The sequence below is a fragment of the Acomys russatus genome, chromosome 13, assembly GCF_903995435.1.
Source record: "Acomys russatus chromosome 13, mAcoRus1.1, whole genome shotgun sequence".
NCBI classification, from domain to species: Eukaryota; Metazoa; Chordata; class Mammalia; order Rodentia; family Muridae; genus Acomys; species Acomys russatus.
Window position 1 is genome coordinate 25743785 of NC_067149.1, and position 19637 is coordinate 25763421.

General features: G+C 45.4%; 1 protein-coding gene across 3 annotated transcripts in view; it reads right to left on the reverse strand.

Annotated features, from left to right (window-relative positions):
* The window catches only part of Frmd4b (FERM domain containing 4B), a 313962-nt gene that overhangs the window by 155161 nt on the left and 139164 nt on the right, over positions 1-19637 (reverse strand). Inside the window, exon 1 of one of the 3 annotated variants that reach the window (XM_051154963.1) lies at positions 4989-5154. The exons of the other annotated variants lie outside the window; for them this stretch is intronic. Coding sequence (XP_051010920.1) covers positions 4989-5012 — 24 coding nt within the window. The 5' untranslated portion in view covers positions 5013-5154. Of the gene's footprint in view, positions 1-4988; positions 5155-19637 lie in introns of those variants that run through there. 3 annotated transcript variants of the gene reach the window in all.

The following is a 19637-nucleotide window of genomic DNA, read 5'->3' on the forward strand; positions in this document are numbered from 1 at the left end:
CAGACCCTTCAGTTCTGGACACCAAAAGGAACTTCAGACTCTTAGGGGTTTTCATGGGGTAAGGTACTCCACACCACACAGTCTAGGCTGGCCTCACCCATGTCCCAAGGGGCATGGAGGAGGCAGACACTGAGTAGGACCACGAATGTATCCTACAGTCACACGAAGGAGGGCTGCAAGGCCACAGCACAGCCTGCTTTCTTACCAACTCTGTCTGGGAGCTGCAGGAGTTACGGCCTGAGGTGGGAAGAGGGAAGAAGGCAGCCAGGGAGGCACCATGTTCATAGCAAGGTCAAATGCTGACACCTTGAATTTGGACTCCCCAGCCTCTAGCACGGTGAGAAACAGTTCCTGTTTGTTACATTTTAAAATAAGTTACCCACTCTCAGGTGTTCTGTTAGACAGAGCAAGTGGACTCAGAGGCATCACACATGGAGGGCTAAGCACCTTACCTTTCTCGGGAAGACACAGTCTGTCTAAGACAGCAGACCCCAGGCTGAGACCTCTCTCAGTATTTTGACTTGGTAAGACAAGTTTGCAAGGCCCCATTTCCAACAATAAAAGCAAAATATATCAAGAAGAGTCTTTCCAGGAAAACATTCTAGAACTTTCATCCCATTTGTTTTGGGTTCCGATCCTTAACATGGTTGAAGACAACATCCATAAAACGCAAATGCCTCTCCATCTACCCTCAAGCCAACACCAAGCCTGCAAAAGACAGTCTTTAACTATCTTCCCTGCCTCTATCTGTGAATTTATGCACAAACATTACAGTCCCTGAAAGTCTACCCATTTGCTGTGCAACGCCATACTCCTGGTAATGTCTAGATTCTTTCACTACACCACTGCCTTTACTTATTGTATTTGGGGCAGATGGTATTAAGCAACAATATCCACCCCCTACCTAAAGGGCACATTTTTGATGCCAGATGGGAGGCAGCTCTACCCCCTCAACATTATAAATGGGTTTTAATCACTCTGTCAGGAGCTCAAAGGGATTTCTCACTGTGAGAGTAGGAAAGCAGGATTTACACACACACACACACACACACACACACACACACACACAGAGAGAGAGAGAGAGAGACAGACAGAGAGAGAGACAGAGAGAGACAGAGATACCTGCTGTTAACCAACTGTATACACTCAGAACTTCCTTTCTCTGTTTCTGGGGGACAGAGCATATAGAAATCAGAATTTCCAAATGTATCAGAGATTCATTGTTTGCCCAAACAGACCTGATCTGATTTCTACCTAAGTACTCATGGTTTTTATGACTCAAATATAGTGGTTAGTGCAAAAGTCAGTTTAATCCTCTGATCTCAAAATCATATTAATTAAATTCTACTTATTGCAGCCATCTCAAGTCACCGGCTTTGATACACACTGAGTCCATGGTCTGTGAACTAATAGTAAAGCTTGGGTGAGTGGCAGAGAGTGGCGGCTGAGTGGCTGTCTGTCCTTGCTCACTGCAGGAGGCTTTGGAGACTCTGTGGGCAAATTTACTCACCTCTGTTAATTTAAGCGTGACATAGAACTGGAATAGAAAGAACCTAGGAAATAGGTGTGGGGTGGTTTTCTCTTTCTCTCTCTCTCTCTCTCTCTCTCTCTCTCTCTCTCTCTCTCTCTCTCTCTCTTTCTTTCTTTCTGGGGGGTTTCGAGACAGGGTCTCTCTGTGTTAGTCTTGACTATCCTGGACTCCCTTTTGTAGACCAGGCTGGCCTCAAACTTACAGTGATCTGCCTGCCTCTGCCTCCCGAGTGCTGGGATTAAAGGCATGCACCACCACACCCGGCTGGTTTTCTATTTTTTAACTTAACTTTATTTTATGTGCATGGGTGTTCTACCTGCATGTAATTCTATGCATCACTTGCGTGCCTGGTGCCCACTGATGCTGTCGGATCTGGAACTGGAGTTATAGATGACTGTGAGCTGCCATGTGGGTATCAGAAATTGAGCTGCAGTCGCCGGAAAGAACATCAAGTACTCTTAACTACTGAGCTATCTCTAGCCAAACGTCTGATGCTTTTGTTGGTTGCTTTGTGTGGGGGGACAAAGCCTCACTATCTCACCCACTCTGGCTGTGAATTTCTGGGCTCACGAGCCCTTCCTGCTGCTTCTGCCTCCCACGTAGCTGGGATTCCAAGCACACATCAGCATGCCATGTTGGCTTGTACAGAAGTCTGATCTAAGGGATAGTGCCTAGTTGGATTAGGATGGTTACAATTATACCTCGCATGCTCTGATTTCTTCCTAGACAGCATGTCCATTTCTGCTACAGCTAACAGCTGTAGCAATTCTCCATCCCCAACTTTGCTTGACCATGTTGGCTCCACTCGCACTGCCGCTGGCTCTAAGGAACTGAGGTCATTCTAGTCTCTTGATTTCCTTTCTAGGCAAAAACCAAAACTGGGGGAAAGAAGCAAGAAGGGAGAGACGGAGGAGAGGGAGGGAGGGAGGGAAGGAGAGGAAAAGAGAAGGGGATGGAAGCAAGCACAGAGACACACATCGTTTCGATTTAGAGAGGTGCCAGGGAAGTAAATGTAATGGTTTGGAGTAAGAGGGAGAATTTCTGAGTTGCAATGGGGCCTCAGCACTGGTCCCATCTCTGGATACAGCAAGGAAGAGTCGGCAGTGTGGAGAGGAAAAGTGCACACTCTGTCTGCAGCTCATGTTTCTTAGCGCTTGAATCTTTAACCTAGAGGCACCTCTTGTGTGACTGGAGACTGTTTCTTGGGGAACTTTTCTGTATGAGCCCACGGGTTTCTGCCCGCACTTTCTCTTAAACGAACCTCCTTTGGAACATTGCCTTCTATCCCAACATGCTTCTGTGAGAAGCTGCTCTTCCTACATGGCAGACAGAGACACTGGAAACCGGGCAGAGTGACCAGATACCCTTGAAACCCAGTGTGGAAGTCGGCAGAGCTGGGGTTCAGAGATCTGCATTCTTGACTGTGATGTACCGGGCACAAACATGTGGGTCCTTGGGATCGAACTCAGTTCTTCACGCTTGGCAGCATGCTTTATTTTTCTTTTAAACCTGCTGAGCCGCCTTGCCTGCTCATTGTCTCAGGGATCTTCATGGAGGATCAGGGAGGAGGGGAGACTGTAAGAGCCAGCGGCAGTTCATAACACCAAGGAAAAGGTGTTTTCCAGGCACAACAGGGCAGGTGCACATATGAACTCACAGCTATTGTGACAGAAAGTGTCCAAGGGCTGCACAAGCTCCAACAAGGCAGAAATCCCAGCGTAGAGCTCAGAAGGCGGACATGCCATCCCAGTGCTGGCTGAAGAGCTACCACGAGAGGGAGAGTTAGCTTTCCTCAGCCTCAGTAACAGAGTGTAGAGACTGGATAAAGTGATTTACAGGTCTTACTTCACCTTAAGCATTTCAGGGCATGAGTATCCAGCTCTCCTAGACCAGTGGTGTTTTTCTCCCCACCTCCCCAAATGCTGGTGGTAATCTAGCAGTCTCTCTGTGGGAGGGCACAGCACCCTCCTCCCTATCCTGTATCCCATAGCTATATCTTCTCCAGCCTCCAGGTGGAGGACCCAGTAAACAGCACACTGGAAAGCAGAGCATGTTCCAGCAAGGAGGAGGGAAGGTCAAAGTGTGATAGCTCTGAATAAGAGTTAGTCTCTGACCTCTGACCTCTGACCTCCGAGCTGCAGAACAGATGGCTTTATTTCTCAACATGAATCTTTTGTGTGAATCACATCACACGAGGCCCTGGGCCACTATCATGCTTCTCTGAAAATTCTAGACCACAGGGCTGTGTTTCAGAAAATAACATATTCTTTCAGACATCAGACACCTTTAGGTAGGATGGATTTAGAGACAGATGGCTGACTTCTAAGGCCAAACAATTGTGTTCTATTAAGGTGGGAGGTCCCACTGCAGTCCCCACGGTGATATGTTTGTTTCTTTAAGGTTTCTTTTCTCTTACCCAACCCCACCTACTTCCTCCAGAGACTTCCTCCTATCCCCAGAGCTTTGCACTCCACGGTATGAGATAATTTCCTTTCTTTTCTGAAGTCTACCCAGATTTCCCTCCCATCCCCCATCGCCAACAACTGACCGGGAAAGAAAGATGAACACACGACACTGGCCTTTAACGAGTTTACCATAACCACATTACAAGACGGGGAAGAACAAACAGCTTCCCTTTAATAAGGATGTAAAACTTCCTCTGACAAATCAGAAGATTAATTAATTGATAGCTAGCCACAAAAATGGCATTTCCGAGGTCTCTACAGAGAGCTGATGAATTCTGCTCACACAGATGCTTTGCCGTGAACTAGCGTAATAGGCAGAATTCACTCTTCCTGCTTTCCCTAGGCAGAGCCCGGGCACACATCAAAGGGTCCTTTCAGAGAGGACACTAATGAGTTCTAGGACACTAGGACCTTTGCTGCCAAGCACCAGACAAAAATGGAGGGACCCATCTTGCTGATGAGGTGATTAATAATTACAAATCAAAAGCATTTTTGTGCTGCGAGCGGGGATCTTTCCCCGCTGCTCTTTCCAGGATAAGTGAAGGAAGGAGCCTGAATCTTTCAAATTATAAAATAATTAAGAGAAAAGAAAGAATAGAAAAATAGTAGGTGTGTGTAGCTGGTGGTGACCTGGAATGACACACTTCAACAATCACAGAAGTGCTGAAGAGAATTGGAAAATGAGCCCATTCAGTCTTTTAAAGAAGCCAAGACAGTGGTTCTACACATAACAGGAAAACCGTCCCAAAGACAGCCGTTAAGAGCCATCTCCGTTACGATAATGTTCCACACCTTACCCAACAGGAGTTAGCAAGGAGTTAATTCCTGGAAAAACTAACATGCCTTGTTAGTTTTGTTTCTTAACAGTTAGTTTCTGAAATGTTCTGCCTACAGGAACCCTCTCCCATATAAAGTTAAGATCTGTCCAGTACTCTGCTCATGATGCCCAATGACACTGCCTGTAATCTGATGGCCAGAGCAATTACGCTTACCTCCAATCCATGATCGAGGCTCATTTAAAGGGGCTGGTAAGAAGGCACAGGACGCAGGACACAAGTATTCAGCGATGTGGAGTGTGTGTGCTTGTGTCCTCCAACTACAAGCCGGTAGAAATGAGGACCCAAGGCCCCCAATGCCTTCCGCTGCCATAAAATCGCAAGGAAGTGACCTTACTGTTTGTTGCTTTGATTAGAAACAAAAGCCTTTCACCATGAGTCAGGAAAGCAGCAGAGGAAAATCCAGCTAAAAACCCTGCTATTTCTTTTGGCCACCTGAAGCCTCTCTTCATTTACACTTTAAACATATGATGACATACTGTGCGCTTAGCTCTCAACTTCATTAACAACGGCCAAAGAGATGGGCTATGCTGGGTACCATTCAAACTCCAATCTGGCTCCCCATCCTGTGAATATTCTGGGTTAGCTGGGAATTTAAGACATGGGATAGAGTATTTAATGAACGTTGCTTCTCATAAACGTCACATGCCAGTGGCCTTTCCACTCAGAAATCAACTCAGAGTTCCACAGGGAAAACATCAATGTCACTCAGCATCAGGGAGGCCAGGCACAGAGTGTCTTGGCAGGCTAACTGTGGACTCACAAGAGGGCTGATCTCATCATTTGCATTTTGCAGAATAATTTACCAATGGAATTACTCACAGGGCAGGGAGTATTCAAAGTATGTTATACTTCAAGGTAAAATGAGAAGACTACTCAGAAATATAATTCATTGACTTGTTTTTCTTAGGGAAGTTGAGATAGAGCTGGTAACATGGTACCTTGGTTGTGAAAAATATGAGCCTTCTGGTATGATGGGTAAAAACATAAATTCTAGAATGAAACAAACCTTGATGTTTTGTAGTGGTTTGTCTTTGAGAAAGTTACTTGATCTTTGTGGGAACCCCTTTGCTCCTTTGTCCAACGGAGACAAAAATCCCTATCTCACAAGAATGTCGGAGGAGATGGCGCAGGCCAGGCACTGGGAATCTGAGGGCTGGAATATATCCGGCGCCTTAAGGTAGGCATAGGGTGAGCAGCCTCCCGTCCTCCCCGTCTATCTGTCAAGGATCAGGACTGTTTTAACATCAAGTCCTTCGCTTACCCTGAATGACAGCAGACTGTGGGGAAGACTCAACTGTGGGGAAGCCAACTTAATCAACAATGGACTTGGATGCAGACAGAGATCACACAACAGCCGGAAACACAACAACTCTGGACGTAGTGGCTTGTGCACATGCTTTCTGACCAGTGGAAGAGCGGGAAGTTAGAAGAAATAAGTTGCTTAAGCACTTTAAAGGGCTGCTCAGTCAGCGGTTTTGCTCTGGGGTCCACATGTATATGTGTGTAGGATAAACGAGAAAGTGAATGTTCTGTAATGATGTCCCTGAGGACATTCAGAAAGTTGTGGGTCTCAAACAACCGGGACCCAGGTGAAGATGCCATGATTAGGAGGACTGTGAAGATAATTCAAAGCGGGACTTTTTTGTTTTTAATCGGTGTCAATGCACATACGCAGAAGAGAAATGAAGGTAAAACTGGGAGTGCTGCTCAGTGGCAGAGCTTTGCTTGCCATGCACCAAGGCTTGCGTTTACTCTCCAGCACCAGATTTGTAAAAAGAGCAGTAGCTATTACTTGTCCTCAGATTATTAATTAGATTATGAAATGCTCATAAGTATTAAATTAATAGCTCATCTCCGGCTCAGTGTTCCAGAAATACTCTTATAATTGTTTAGTGACAAAGTGACTGGGATGACAGCCTAGAACCATCAGGACACACCCTGGCAAGCAGCTGGGTTGGGGACAGAGATGGCTGGGAAGCGCTGGATGGCTAGACTACTGGATACAACTGTACTCAAAATCATTCCTTGAACTCCTCATTCAGTCTGTAGTTTCTGCTGTGAGAGAAAGAATGGTGCAACTTGGATATCCTTAATCAATTGCTTCATGTGGCGCTGGATCCTGAGTGTTACCGATACAAAGTTGGATAGGCTCTAGGTGTGATGATGGGGACGCCTAGGGACAGAGCTACGCTCAAAGCAAGGCGGTTCATCGCTGCAGCATCAGACTATCAGATAGGAATGCTATGACCAGTTAGGAAGCACATCTAGACAGTGGCGTTCTGAGACCAGGGGCAGGAATGGGTGAGGCTCACTCTCTCTGACTTTGCTGCTCTTCCCATTGCCTCCTGACAAGCACCCAGCTCTAGAGCAGACTTAACCTGTCCTGCTTAGCAACTCTGCTCAGTTCGTTTTCTGTTGCTATAACAAAACACTATAAGCAGTGCTTTACAAAAATCAAGATTTATCACGTGGTTCTAGAGGCTGAGAAGCCCTAGGGCACAGTCATGGCATCTGTTAAAAGCCTGCTTGCCACATCATACTGTGGGTATCACATGCAGAGAGACAGAGCGTGCTGACTTGGGTCCTCTTCCTTTTTTTTTTTTTTTGTATAAAACCAGTAACACCATCATGGGGACTCCACCCTTATGACCTCATCTAATCCTAACTAGCCCTTCAAATCCCACCTCCAAGTACCACCAGCATAGAGCTTAGGGAAGTAAGCTTCTGACACACAAAGACTGAGGAGTCAATGTCTAACCCACAGCAGAGTCCCTGTGAAAAAATGAACTGACATCCCAACGTGGGTCTAAACAAAGATGGGCATCTGTGAGACAAGACTATGAAACATACACTGTGGTGCAGGTGCAGGCTCACCTACTTGGTGAACTCAGGCAGGTGTACTGGGGAATTTTACTGTTCCTGGAAGTAAGGGAAAATACCCATAGCAGTTTAAGGGAAGATATATGTATATAGGGTCTTGGTTTTTTTTTTTTTTTTTTCTGAAAATTTAATTAACTTTTATTTTATATGTGTAGGTGTTCTGATTGCATTATGTATGAGCACCATGTGGGTACTGTACCTTCAGAGGCCAGGAGAGAGTATCAGACTCCATGGAGCTGAAGTTACAAATTGGCTGCCACATGGTCGCTGGGAATCCAACCCGAATCCTCTGCCAGAACAGCAAGTGCTCCGAACTGCAGAGTCATCTTATTGGTCCTCAGGGCCCCCTTTTTCTTTTAAAGGAGTATAGAGTCTCTTTTTATCATCACCAAACGACCATTCTCATTCTTTATCAAGCACATGCCATGCCAGGCAAATGCCCAGCACACCGTAGATCTCAGCACAGGCAGTGTGTTGCCGTCTTTCAAAGCCAACCAACAGCTTAGCCTACTACCAAGCCACCCGCCATAACTAAGAGCTAACCTTCTAAGTGTAGTGAGCTCTGCAGTAAAGAAAAGGATGTTTTCCTTCAGATTTCAGCCCCAAGAACTGGTTTGGTTCAGTTCAAATGGGCTCAGGCACCAAACACACATAAAGGGGTGCTATAGAGAAGCCAATTGGGAAAACTTGTTCTAACCACCAACCAACGAACAGGACCTCATGGCCATGGAGGAGAGTGGTGGACACTGGCTCTGATACCTCACTGGCTGTCTGGGACCAGCATCTCGTCCACACACACTGTCTTCGCCTCTCCAGTGTTATCACCGGAAGCCACAGCACTTGGATTTCCCACTTCTTAAGCTTCTGCTCATTATAAGGATTATTACTTGGGTGTCATAAAGTGCCAGGAACCAGAGCTGGTCCCATGGGTGCTCAGGGTGGCACTGTGGTCCCACAAGATCTCTGGCTCAGAAGGAACTCACGCTTGAATTATTGTTTTGCTTCTTTATTGCTTTCCCCCCCTCCCAGACAGTGTTTCTCTGTGTGGCCCTAGTTTTCCTGGCACTCACAACTCACTCTGTAGACCAGGCTGGCCTTGAATTCAAAGATCCACTTCTCTCTGCCTCCCAAGTGCAGCAAAGACATGTGGCACCACCACCCAACTACTACAGTTCTTTAAAAAAATTTTTTTTTTATTTTTAAAAGTTATTTACTTTACATCCCTATGTGGTCCCCTCTCTTGTCTCCTCTCAGTCTCATCCTCCCTCCCTCTTTCCCCCTCCCCCTCCCCTAGTCCTCAAACAGGGGGAGCACTCCTCCCCTACCAACTCACCCCAGCCCATCAAGTCTCATCCTCTTCCTCTGTGGCCTGGTAAGGCCGCCCACCAGAGGGAAACGATCAAAGAGCAGTCCATGGCAGAGACAGCCCCTGCTCCCCTTACTAGGGGACCCACATGAAGACTGGGCTATCTATCGGCTACATCTGAGCAGGGGGTCTAGGTCCTCTCCGTGCATGGTCCTTGGTTGGTGCACCAGTTTCCACAGGCCCCACCTGGGCCCAGGTTTGTTGTCTTGGTTGGTCTTCTGTGGAGTTTCTGTCCTCTCTGGGTCCTTCTATCCCCCTACTCTTCCGTAAGACTCCCTGCACTCTGCCTAAAGTTTGGCTGTGAGTCCAGCATCTATTTCGATCCCCCGATGGGTGGAGTCTCTGTTACAGTTCTTAATCCTCCTGTTGTTATTACTTTTTGTTGGTTGGGGTCAAACAAAGGACTGTGTGTATGCTGGGCAATGTTGTACCTGTGGACTACATCTCTAGCTCCTGCACTTTTGAGACAGAGTGCCCAAAGGCTTGCCTTGAACACATGGCCCTCCCACTGCCTCCCAAGTGTGGGAGTTACAGGTCCGGCCATGCCTGGCTCTTGTTGAGTAAGGAGTTGCGTGTTTTCATTTTGCGTAAGACCGCATCGGTGATGTGGCCCTCTCTGCCTGGCACTGTGCCTGGTGGTAGAGACCAGGAGTGAGCAGGAGACGCAAGGAATAGAAAATCAAGTAACACGCAAAGTAATTTCAGATGGAGGTAAAAACAAAAACAAAAAACAAACAAAAAAAAAAAACTACGAAGTAAATGTGACTGTAAGTCCTAATAAAAAGGGATGAGGACTCTGCCCAGGGTAAATGCTGGGCAAGCCAGGAGAGACAGCTGCTGCAGGGACTTGGCCCGAGCACAGGGCATGTCCGTTATGTTGAGGGCTATACCACAAGGTACCTGGAAAGCTCTCAGCAGCTACTGAATGAAAAGGAACTTATGTTTAAAAAGGAAAATTACCAACTACAGAAAGTGAATTCATAAGGTACTAAAACTGGGCCTGATAAGGAACACTGAGAGTTTATTTAAGGTCTCCCAGAGATCACATGCTGAGCCCAGCCGTTGGAGGGTACGCTGTGTCCAGGAAAAACAGCTCCGATGGAAAAATCTGTTACTCATGTTCTCTCCAGGCAGAAAAAGAGGGAACTTTCTTGTGCAGGGCAGAGTCTCTTGCTTTCTTAGCCACAAATGGAAAAGCAGAGGTGACAAGCTTGGGGGAGAGAGGCAGGTTCTCCTGGGTGTGTCTCACAGCGACAGGCCAAAGGCACGTGCGGCCTTTCAGGCGATGAACACAAACTATGTAAAAGTCTAATGCCTTCCTCATGTTTGGAAAAATAAAGACAGAAAGGCCTTTGAAGACCATGTTTGAAGTCCGCTTCACACACGGAAACGGAGATTCAGAGAGCACAAGGAGCACTCCCAGTTGGGGGTAAGAAAACAGACTCTGCACCCAGAGCCCCAAGTCCAAGCAGGGCCTTTCCAAGAGGTTACACAGACATTGTGTAAAGAAAGTGACACGGCCTATCACTCAGCCTTTTGTCTCATTTCCTGTCTTTCTGCAGAGTCTGAGTTTTTGTTCTGTTTCGTATTTTCCCCTTTCTCTGCCCATTTGCAATTCTCTGAAAAGAAAACAAAATTATTTCCATTTCCTCCTCCTCTTCCTTCTCCTCCTGTTCTTGTGACCCAGGAGTCTTCTCCCGTAGCCAGGGTAGTCCTAAATTAGAGTACTCCTGCCTAAAATAAAACTTTATAAAGAAAGACTTCAGGGACACACACACAGTGGCAGACTGGCATCATGCAGTGTGTCGGCGCTGTTCCTCCACTCACTTTTAATCTGACCACTCTTGCCTCATTTGTAGTCTCACCTACTTTCTGTCCTCTGGGTCATTTCTGAACAAAATCTAAGACAAACTTTCATTTTTAAATGTTTCAACATAAAAAAAAAATGGCATTTTAAAGCATAAACTCATACAATTAAAAGAAAAATAAAAATTCCTCAATATCTTTAAATATCTAATTACAGTTCAGATTTCTTTTTTTTTTTTTTTTTTTTTTTTTTTTTTTTTTTTTTTTGAGTCAAGGTCTCATTAAGTAGTAGAGCTGACCTTCAAATTCATGATCTTCCAGTCTCAGCTCCAGAGTGCTGTGATTGCACACATACATGTATGACCACAGCCAATTCTCCCTCTCCCTTTCCCTATGAATCAGGGTCTCTATGTATCCCTGGCTGTTCTGGAACTGTCCATGCAGAACATGCTAGCTTTGAACTCACAGAGATCTGCCTGCCTTTGCCTACAGACTGTGCTGGGACTAAAGGTGTATACTACTATGTTTGGCCTCATTTTCCCCCCAACTTTGTTGGAAACAAGATCCGAACCCAGGTGCCATATTTAGGCACTGGGTCACATGTCTCTTATATTTTGGCTAATCTATACCACCCTCCATTGTTATTTACTTGATTGAGAGGTGGAGCTGTTTCCCCCATCAATTCTCTGATCGCTCAGGATTGCTGACTGTGTTTCCAATGTATCACTTAAGATACTTTTAAGTGGTTCTGGAAGGCCTCTGCTTCTGGTTGGAACTTTTGATCAAAGCTCTCTTCTAGGTCCTGTAGCCTGTGTGTTCCTGCGTTGTAAGGACATTGGTTCTGCTATGGTAAAAAAATAATAATAATAAATCAGTGTTCATTACCAAGGTTATTTATTTAATCAAAGACTGCAACATGACAACTTTCTAATTCTGCCAGCCCTAGTCCCTAGAATACCTTGGTGCGGACAGATTTTTCCCTCATCTACAAACGAATGAAGCTCTATTTATTGTCGCTGAATGACCCCAGGAGCCACCCACTGGTCACCCACTCAGGAAAGACAAACTTTCTGTTTTACTTTTCTTTACTGGTCCTTCAGATACTGAATTATACAAACCCCCTTTCTGACTCAGGATCTCATTAAGCAGCAGCAAGCTGGCGTTGACTGCTGTGACGTGCGTCACCACTTTCAGTGCTATGCAGCTGGGGACAGGAGAATTGCCAGGGCTGGCTATAAACTTGACAAGAGACTCTGTTTCAAGAAAATAAGGTAGAAACTGATAAGAGTACGGATACCCGACATCCTCCTCTGCCCTCTGCGCATCTGTATGTACATGTGCCTGTGTATCACACACACAGACAACACACACACACACACACGCACATATGCGCGCGCACACACAAAACCAAATTAGAGTTTATTTATAGCCAACACATTCACACATACATGCCCCACATATTAAATCCATTGAGCACAAGCTAGAGAACACTTCTAGGAATTACCTCTGACAGTTTTATAGACACTATTTCAGATTTATACCAGTATAAAGCTTTTTCTTCTTTCTAGAATCTGATATAAATCGAATTAGAGATGCGTTCTTTTAAGCATAGCTTCACACACTGATCAAAGTTTATGTGTGTGTGTGCGCGCACATGTGTGTGCATACATGTGTATGTGTGCACTCAGACATACATACGTATGTTTAGTTTTCTTCAATAAACATGCAAGAACTAAGCAAACAGATTATAGGAGGACAATGTACCTTTAATTTTTTGTGAAATGCCAAACAGTCCCCAATGCCAGCTGTCTTATCTATCATTTTGTTCTCATACCAGAAAATAAAGGACCGCCTAGCTGTCCCTATTGTCACTCGAACTTAGTATTATAGGTCTCCTCCTCCTTCTTTTTTTTTTTTTTTTAAGATTTATTTATTATGTATACAGTATACACCAAATCACATTACAGATGGTTGTGAGCCACCATGTGGTTGCTGGGAATTGAACTCAGGGCCTCTGGAAGAGCAGTCAGTGCTCCTAACCACGGAGCCATCTCTCCAGCCCCCCATCTTCTTTTTTGGCAGTTTTCCAAGAAGAGTCTTACTGTATAGCTCAGGATAGCTTGGAATAAACTGTAGCCCAGGCTGCCCTCAAACTTGTGATGCTCCTGTTTCAGCTTTCCTTTCAGGGCTGGGGATGCCTGCCACTCCACTCTGAGCTAGGTGCTCTTTTAAAATAATTATTGTTTTTCTCTCTCCCTCTCCTTCTCTCTCTCTCTCTGTCTCTCTCTGTGTCTCTGTCTTTGTCTGTCTCTGTCTGTTTCTGTCTCTGTCTCTCTCTCTCCCTCCCCTCCCCTCCTCTCCCTCCCTCCCTTCCTTCTTCCCTCTTTGTGTGTAAGAGTGTGATGTGTATACATATGAGTGTGTAAGTGTGTATATAGAGTTCATAGGACAATCTTCAGGAGTCACATGGCCCCTGGGGATTGAACTCTCATGGCTAGGCCTGTGCAGCAAGCACCTTTATCAACTGAACCATCTCACCCAACCCTGGGTGTTCTTAAAATAGTCATATTAGACAGTAGAGCAGCAGAGACCACACTACTGAGCGACTGTTTTCAAGAATACAGATTTAAATGATAACTAAAGATCAGGAGGAACAAACAGGAAGTGCTTTAATGCACACTAGACCCTGCCTAAATTTCTACCCTGAAGGATCATCTGGTATAAATCTCGTAACACCTTTAAGGTTGGAACTATGACATGTGAGAAACTGAGGCACAAAGATGATTTTGGTTGTTTTGTTTTGTTTTTTTGAGACAGAGTTTCTCTGTGTAGCCCTGGCTGTCCTGTAACATGCTCTGTAGACCAGGCTGGCCTCGAACTCAGGGATCTGCTGGCCTCTGCCTCCTGAGTGCCTGGATTAAAGGTGTGCTTCACCACACTTAATGAGGTTTTTAATTTACATGACAGTCACACAGCTAAGATCTGAGCCTCCCCAGGGCTCCACATCCAGGTTCCCCTTGGCCAAACTCTTCTGCCTCAGAATCCCCTTCCTCCTTTTAACACTTAACCACAAGGTACCAATGGGCATCAACGAAAACGCTCTGGACGCTTTCATATACAGGCCCTTGATGGTGCCAGTTTTTCTCCTACTTCAGACACCTTCCTTTGAGCTTCAACGTTTTCCTTTTATTGACACTTGCCTAGTTTTTGATCTCTTTTCCCAGGAGGTTCCTATTTTGAGCTTCTTTTATTCTTGATGTTGTTGCATGACTCTTTTCTAAGTCCCAATCTCGAGTGGATATTATGTCAAGAAGGGTTTCTGTAGTAACAACTGGGGCCAACTGCAAAGTGCCTGTGGTAGTTTATATTGATGGTGAATTTGACTCTGAGGAGACAAACCTCCGAGAGATTATCTTGAATAGATTAACTCAGGTGGGAAGATTTCACCCTAAATGCGGGTCTTAGACTCGAGAAAAAGGGGCATGAGCTGAACACCATCACTCATTGCGATGCAACCAGCCTTCTTACACTCCTGCCCCCATCACTTCCCACCAGGAAGTGCTCCCTCAAACCATAAACCCTTTCTCCATCAAGTCTCTCCTTGCCAGGCACTTCGTCACAGCAAGGAGAACAGTAACTAACACAGTTGCTTGGCTACTAGAGGTCTTTTATATCAGTGTGCAGGGCTAAGACAGTTTCAAGGTTAGCGAGTGCTACTATTAGCAATATCCCGAAGGCCCCAAGGTCCTTCTGTTTTTCTGCTTAGCACATATCCTGCAAGTTGACATTCATTTTTGTTTTTGTTTTGGTTTGGTTTTTCGGTACAGGGTTTCTCTGTGTAGGCATGGCTGTCCTGGACTCACTTTGTAGACCAAACTGCCTGGAATGCCTGCCTGTGCCTCCTGAGAGCTGGGACTAAAGGCATGTGCTACCATGCCCCGCTGAGAAAGCTGAAATTTAATTGCAACATGGCTACCCTTTTTGACGAGTATAGAGTTTCTCACTGCCTGCCTTAGGCCATAAGTTTAGTCTGATCCTATTGCTATCAGAGCAGTAAAGGCACTAGAATCAGTTTCTGTCACAGCATCTCAAGCTCCTGGGTCTTCTGAGCCTTCGGTGCAGCCACAATACCTACAGTGGCCACACCCATCCCTGAGTACCCCGCCCATGTTCCAGGGCCATAGAAATGTTCTCATCTTCTGTGCACTCTAAGACCTGAAACAGTTGAGAGACCCTAGCTCAGAGGCCAACGAGGATTTCCCCGGGGAAGCCTGGGAGGTGCCATGCCAGACCCATAAGGTGATGGTGGAAGAAGTGGCTCTCAGAAGCGGGCTTGGAGGATGAACATGAAAGGAGAGAATGTCTAGGGACCTGAAGAGGCCATGATGACATCATGTCATGATACACAACTGTCGTGCGTATACTTGCTCCACCTCCCACACCTCGGGCTCTAATTCCAAAACTCTTACCACCACTGTGTGCTCCAGAGAAATAACTCCTTGGGGGCAAAGGTTTATTTTTGCTCACAGTTTCACAGGGGAAGGTTCAGTAGAAGGACCCATGGTAGCAGGAGCATGTGATATTCTTTACATGGTAATCAGAATGGAAGATGGGTATAACTCTTAAGGTCTGACCCCATCAACTACCGCCTGCCAGCTAGGCCCTGGATCTCAAATGTTCCACAGCATCCCAATTTAGTGCAACCGATGGGAGAACAAGTGTTCAAATAATACCAAACAAGTCTCTGGGTGACAGCTCAAATCGAAGCTTCTATTTCAAATTAGGGGTTTAGAAGCATATAACTATCAAGCCAACTAGGTCCTGGGGTGGAGGGTCAGCCTGGCTCCTTGGCAGCCAGAATAGAGGACACGCACTGGATCTGCCTTTCTGGCATTTGCCTCACGGACACTACCAGAAGGGCAGCTAGGAAGAATGACAAAGCTTTTTGGGAATGGATTTCCTGCAGCAATGGCAGTTGCCCCCTCTGAGCTAGTCTATCCCTGGTCGAAAACAACACACAAATACAATGTAGGCCACTGTCTCCACCCCACCTCAGGATGTCATCTATAGAACCACTTGATAGGAGCCTGGTAGCTTCACTACCCTTCAAGTGATTGGATCTGCTGTCTCTCTCAGAGAAATGGGGGCAGTTCCATGGTTGCTGGTGGCTAAGCACACTCCCTGAGACAACTCAGGCTAAATCACATATCACATTTAATTAATAACTGTGGTTTTAAAGAGGCTGATATGCCTGGGCATTAAGATGTAAAGGAGAAGAGACACAGTGCAGAATCGCTCCCTGCCCATACCGTCTCCCTTGCTTACACTAGCAAATAAGTAAAGGCTTTGGTGACTTCCTTCAGGCTTATCTAAGTGAAATTTAGCACATTCATAGCTGGGATATGAACCAATTGTTAAAACCTACTAAGCAGCAAATGGGTAAGGCAAAGTATGAAGTTGTACAACACAGTCACTCAAAGAAACAACTATGGTTGGCTCTTCATGGAGCTTAAGATGTAGGTGCATGGCGGAGGAGCAGTGTGGGATATCAGTATACATGTGGACTTGAACCAGCACTCCTTGTCAACCTGCTTTTAACGTCATTCAACTTGACAAGCATTGTCTAAGAGTCCAAAACTCACTCTCAGGTTTTGCTCTGAGAACATATACAAACCAACACATACTATGATAAAATGCACAATATGCTTCCCCGGATGCTGCTGGGGAAGATCAGTTCCCACTATTCCAAGAATCAGGCTCTTAAGGAAGTCATGGCACTAATAAACACCTTAACTGGTTACAGTATTTTTGAGATGTTGCATAGTTGCCTATTGGAAAAGCATACTAGTCTCCCAGCCTTGGATCCCACAAGATGTGTCAATATTGCTTAAAGGAAACACCTAATGCTCATCTCATTGAAAGTTCTATTAGAGCAGACTGCTGTCACTCATTTCCTGCCTGTAATGAGGAAGCTGCTGTTGTTCAGGAACTCATCGTGGGGCCCCATGGTGCTTCCTCTCCTTATGCAGGTCCCTCAGGCCTGTGACTGCCTAGATGCAGACAAGGGTGGGCTAAAGAGTGACAGCCATAGTAGTTGGCTCTTTGCCTTTGTACCCGAAATTCAGTCACCTCTATGTTCTAGATTCACAGACAAGTGGATCAGCCAAGCTAACAGGAGGTTCAGCACCCCATAAACTCTCTGCTCTTCTATTCCCCCCTCTACCACCACAAGCAGTGGCTATGGATGACACTCACTAAATTTTAATCTACTGTACTTCTGTAAACGCCATAGGCATTTCCTAAGGGATATCCCTGCAGTGGAGGCTGACCATTGGTGGTGCCACTTCAATCATGCCATGAGCTTAGGCGTGACGCTGACTAGGGTTAAGGAGGTGCATGTATGCTTAGAGAAGGCATCAGTGCATGGTTTTACTCCCTGGAAAGTCTCAAGACAGTCACATACATACCTGTATATGATGGCTGAGCTTGACTATTGGCTTGACTGCATGGTACAGAGCCTAGGAGACTGGTGAGGTATACCCAAGTGGGTATGTATGGACATTTCCAGGGAGGATTAACTCACAGAGAAGATCAACCCTAATTGTAGGTGGCACCATTCCAGAGCCTGGGGGCCCAGGGTAAAATCAAAAGGAAAAGAGGAAAACCCCAGCTATCATAGGCATGCTCTCTGTTTCCTGATTGCCAAGAAGCAAGCTGTTCTGCTCCACCAGCCATTCCTGCCATAATAGACTTGCAGCAGTGAGCCAAAATAAACCCTACCTCCCATCAGTTGTATATTTAGGGCACTGGGTTGTAGTGACAATCAAATTAACACAGTTACACATGCACACATACACACATGCACACATGTACAAGTACTTATTTCACATACATGCAGATGATAGACAGGCATAACATCTATTTATACATTTAAACATCTATTGGCGGAGAGTAAAACAATAAAAATATGAAAGGAAAGGGGAAAAGAAGACAACAATTAAATATGATTATTTGAAATATACAATACCCAGATTAAAGTATGGCAAACTTGAGCCAGGTGTGGTGTACATGCCTTTAATCCCAGCACTCAGGAGGCAAAGGTAGGTGGATCGCTGTGAGTTCCAGGCCAGCCTGGTCTACAAAGTGAGTCTAGGACAGCCAAGGATACACAGAGAAACCCTGTCTCAAAAAACCAAAAAAAAAAAAAAAAAAAAAAAAAAGGTTTGTCAAACCTTTGCTATTATTTACAGCCTACCAAAGCATATGATCTTGAAAAAAATTACAGTGTTGGCACAGAATCAGAGACAAAGGACACTGTTCAGACTTCAGAAATTGCCACTCAAAAACTGGCTTCTGAAGTTTATTAAAGGAAAATGCATTCACTTAAAAATATTTCAAAAAAGAATTTAACAGCCACATCTATGAGCTTGGCTGGACCTATGTTTGACATCAATGCCTTGAAAGTTTAATATATACAAACCCTACAAAAAAAGAGCCCATGAATACCACAGGAGCTCGAGGTTAGGAGTCTGTATAGCACTGGTATTGGCTTATTTATTAAAAGCAAGGTATTACTCTCTTTAGTAAATATTTGCAAAATACCTAACAACTCATTTATTCCTGAGATGATGACTCTGCTATTATTTGAGGTTGATGATTTAACAATAACTTCTCTGGGTGGAATCTCTTTATAGTGTCTGTGCTCACAGAATTGGAAAACCCCTGCACACAGCCAAGAGTTAAACAAAGCAAGTTTCTAATTAAACACTAATAAAGACCGGGGGGGGGGAGGGGGGGGGAGAGAGAGAGAGAGAAGACTGAGACACTGAGAGAGACAGAGACAGAGAGGTAGAGAGGAGATTCAGTTTTGCTTTTACTCCGAAGAACCAAGCAAATCAAATAAAAGCAGGCCCTACCACCCTTTACTTTATTGGGTGAGAACGAGAAGAGAAGGGGACAGATAAGCAATGCTTGGGCCAATGGTAAAAGACACCAAGAAAAGAAAGTGAATGGTTGGAGACAACTCTTAACATCTGTCAGGAAAACCAGGATACCTTCCAGAGCCCAACCACAGGCCCTGGCAGGAAATGGCAATCACTTGGCATGCAGAGCTGGTGAGGGCTGCAGGGCTGCCAACCTCGGCTCTGGGGTGGACACAGAGGGTTCTGGCCATGAGTGAGTTTCAAATTGGTCCTTGGGTGTGCCTGCTTTCCTTTCTACTCTGCCCCAGCACAGTTCTCTCATGAAATGACCATCAGAGAAAGCCACACAAGTGTACTCTATAGCACCTTCACTGACTCATCATTTTCAGTGATGAAGAAGCTTAGCCACACATGCAAATATCAATTCACAAGGCATTTTTTTTCAGGTTGAGCCTCCCAGAATATAAATAGCACCCCCCTGGACAGAGTTGCAGGAACGTTGCATCCTATTGTGTGCTGGTACTGGTCATCACAAATGGTCTCCTACCTACTCTATCCCAGAGCCACGATTATGTACAGCAAGCAAACCGACATGCTCATCCAACAAGAAGTACCTCTGGCACTCAGACCAGGTGCCAGGCACTGTTCCAGAGGATACCACGATAAAGTCCCTGCCTACCTCCCACTAGTGTCTGGCCTGGAAGGTACAAATGAGCAAATAAAAAATATATAAAGAGAGAAAAATATAGTGGGTAAGGGAATGACCATGGATTGCATTCTGGGTAGGTGAGTTCTGAAAATAGACCTGCAGGAAACGAAGGCAAAAGA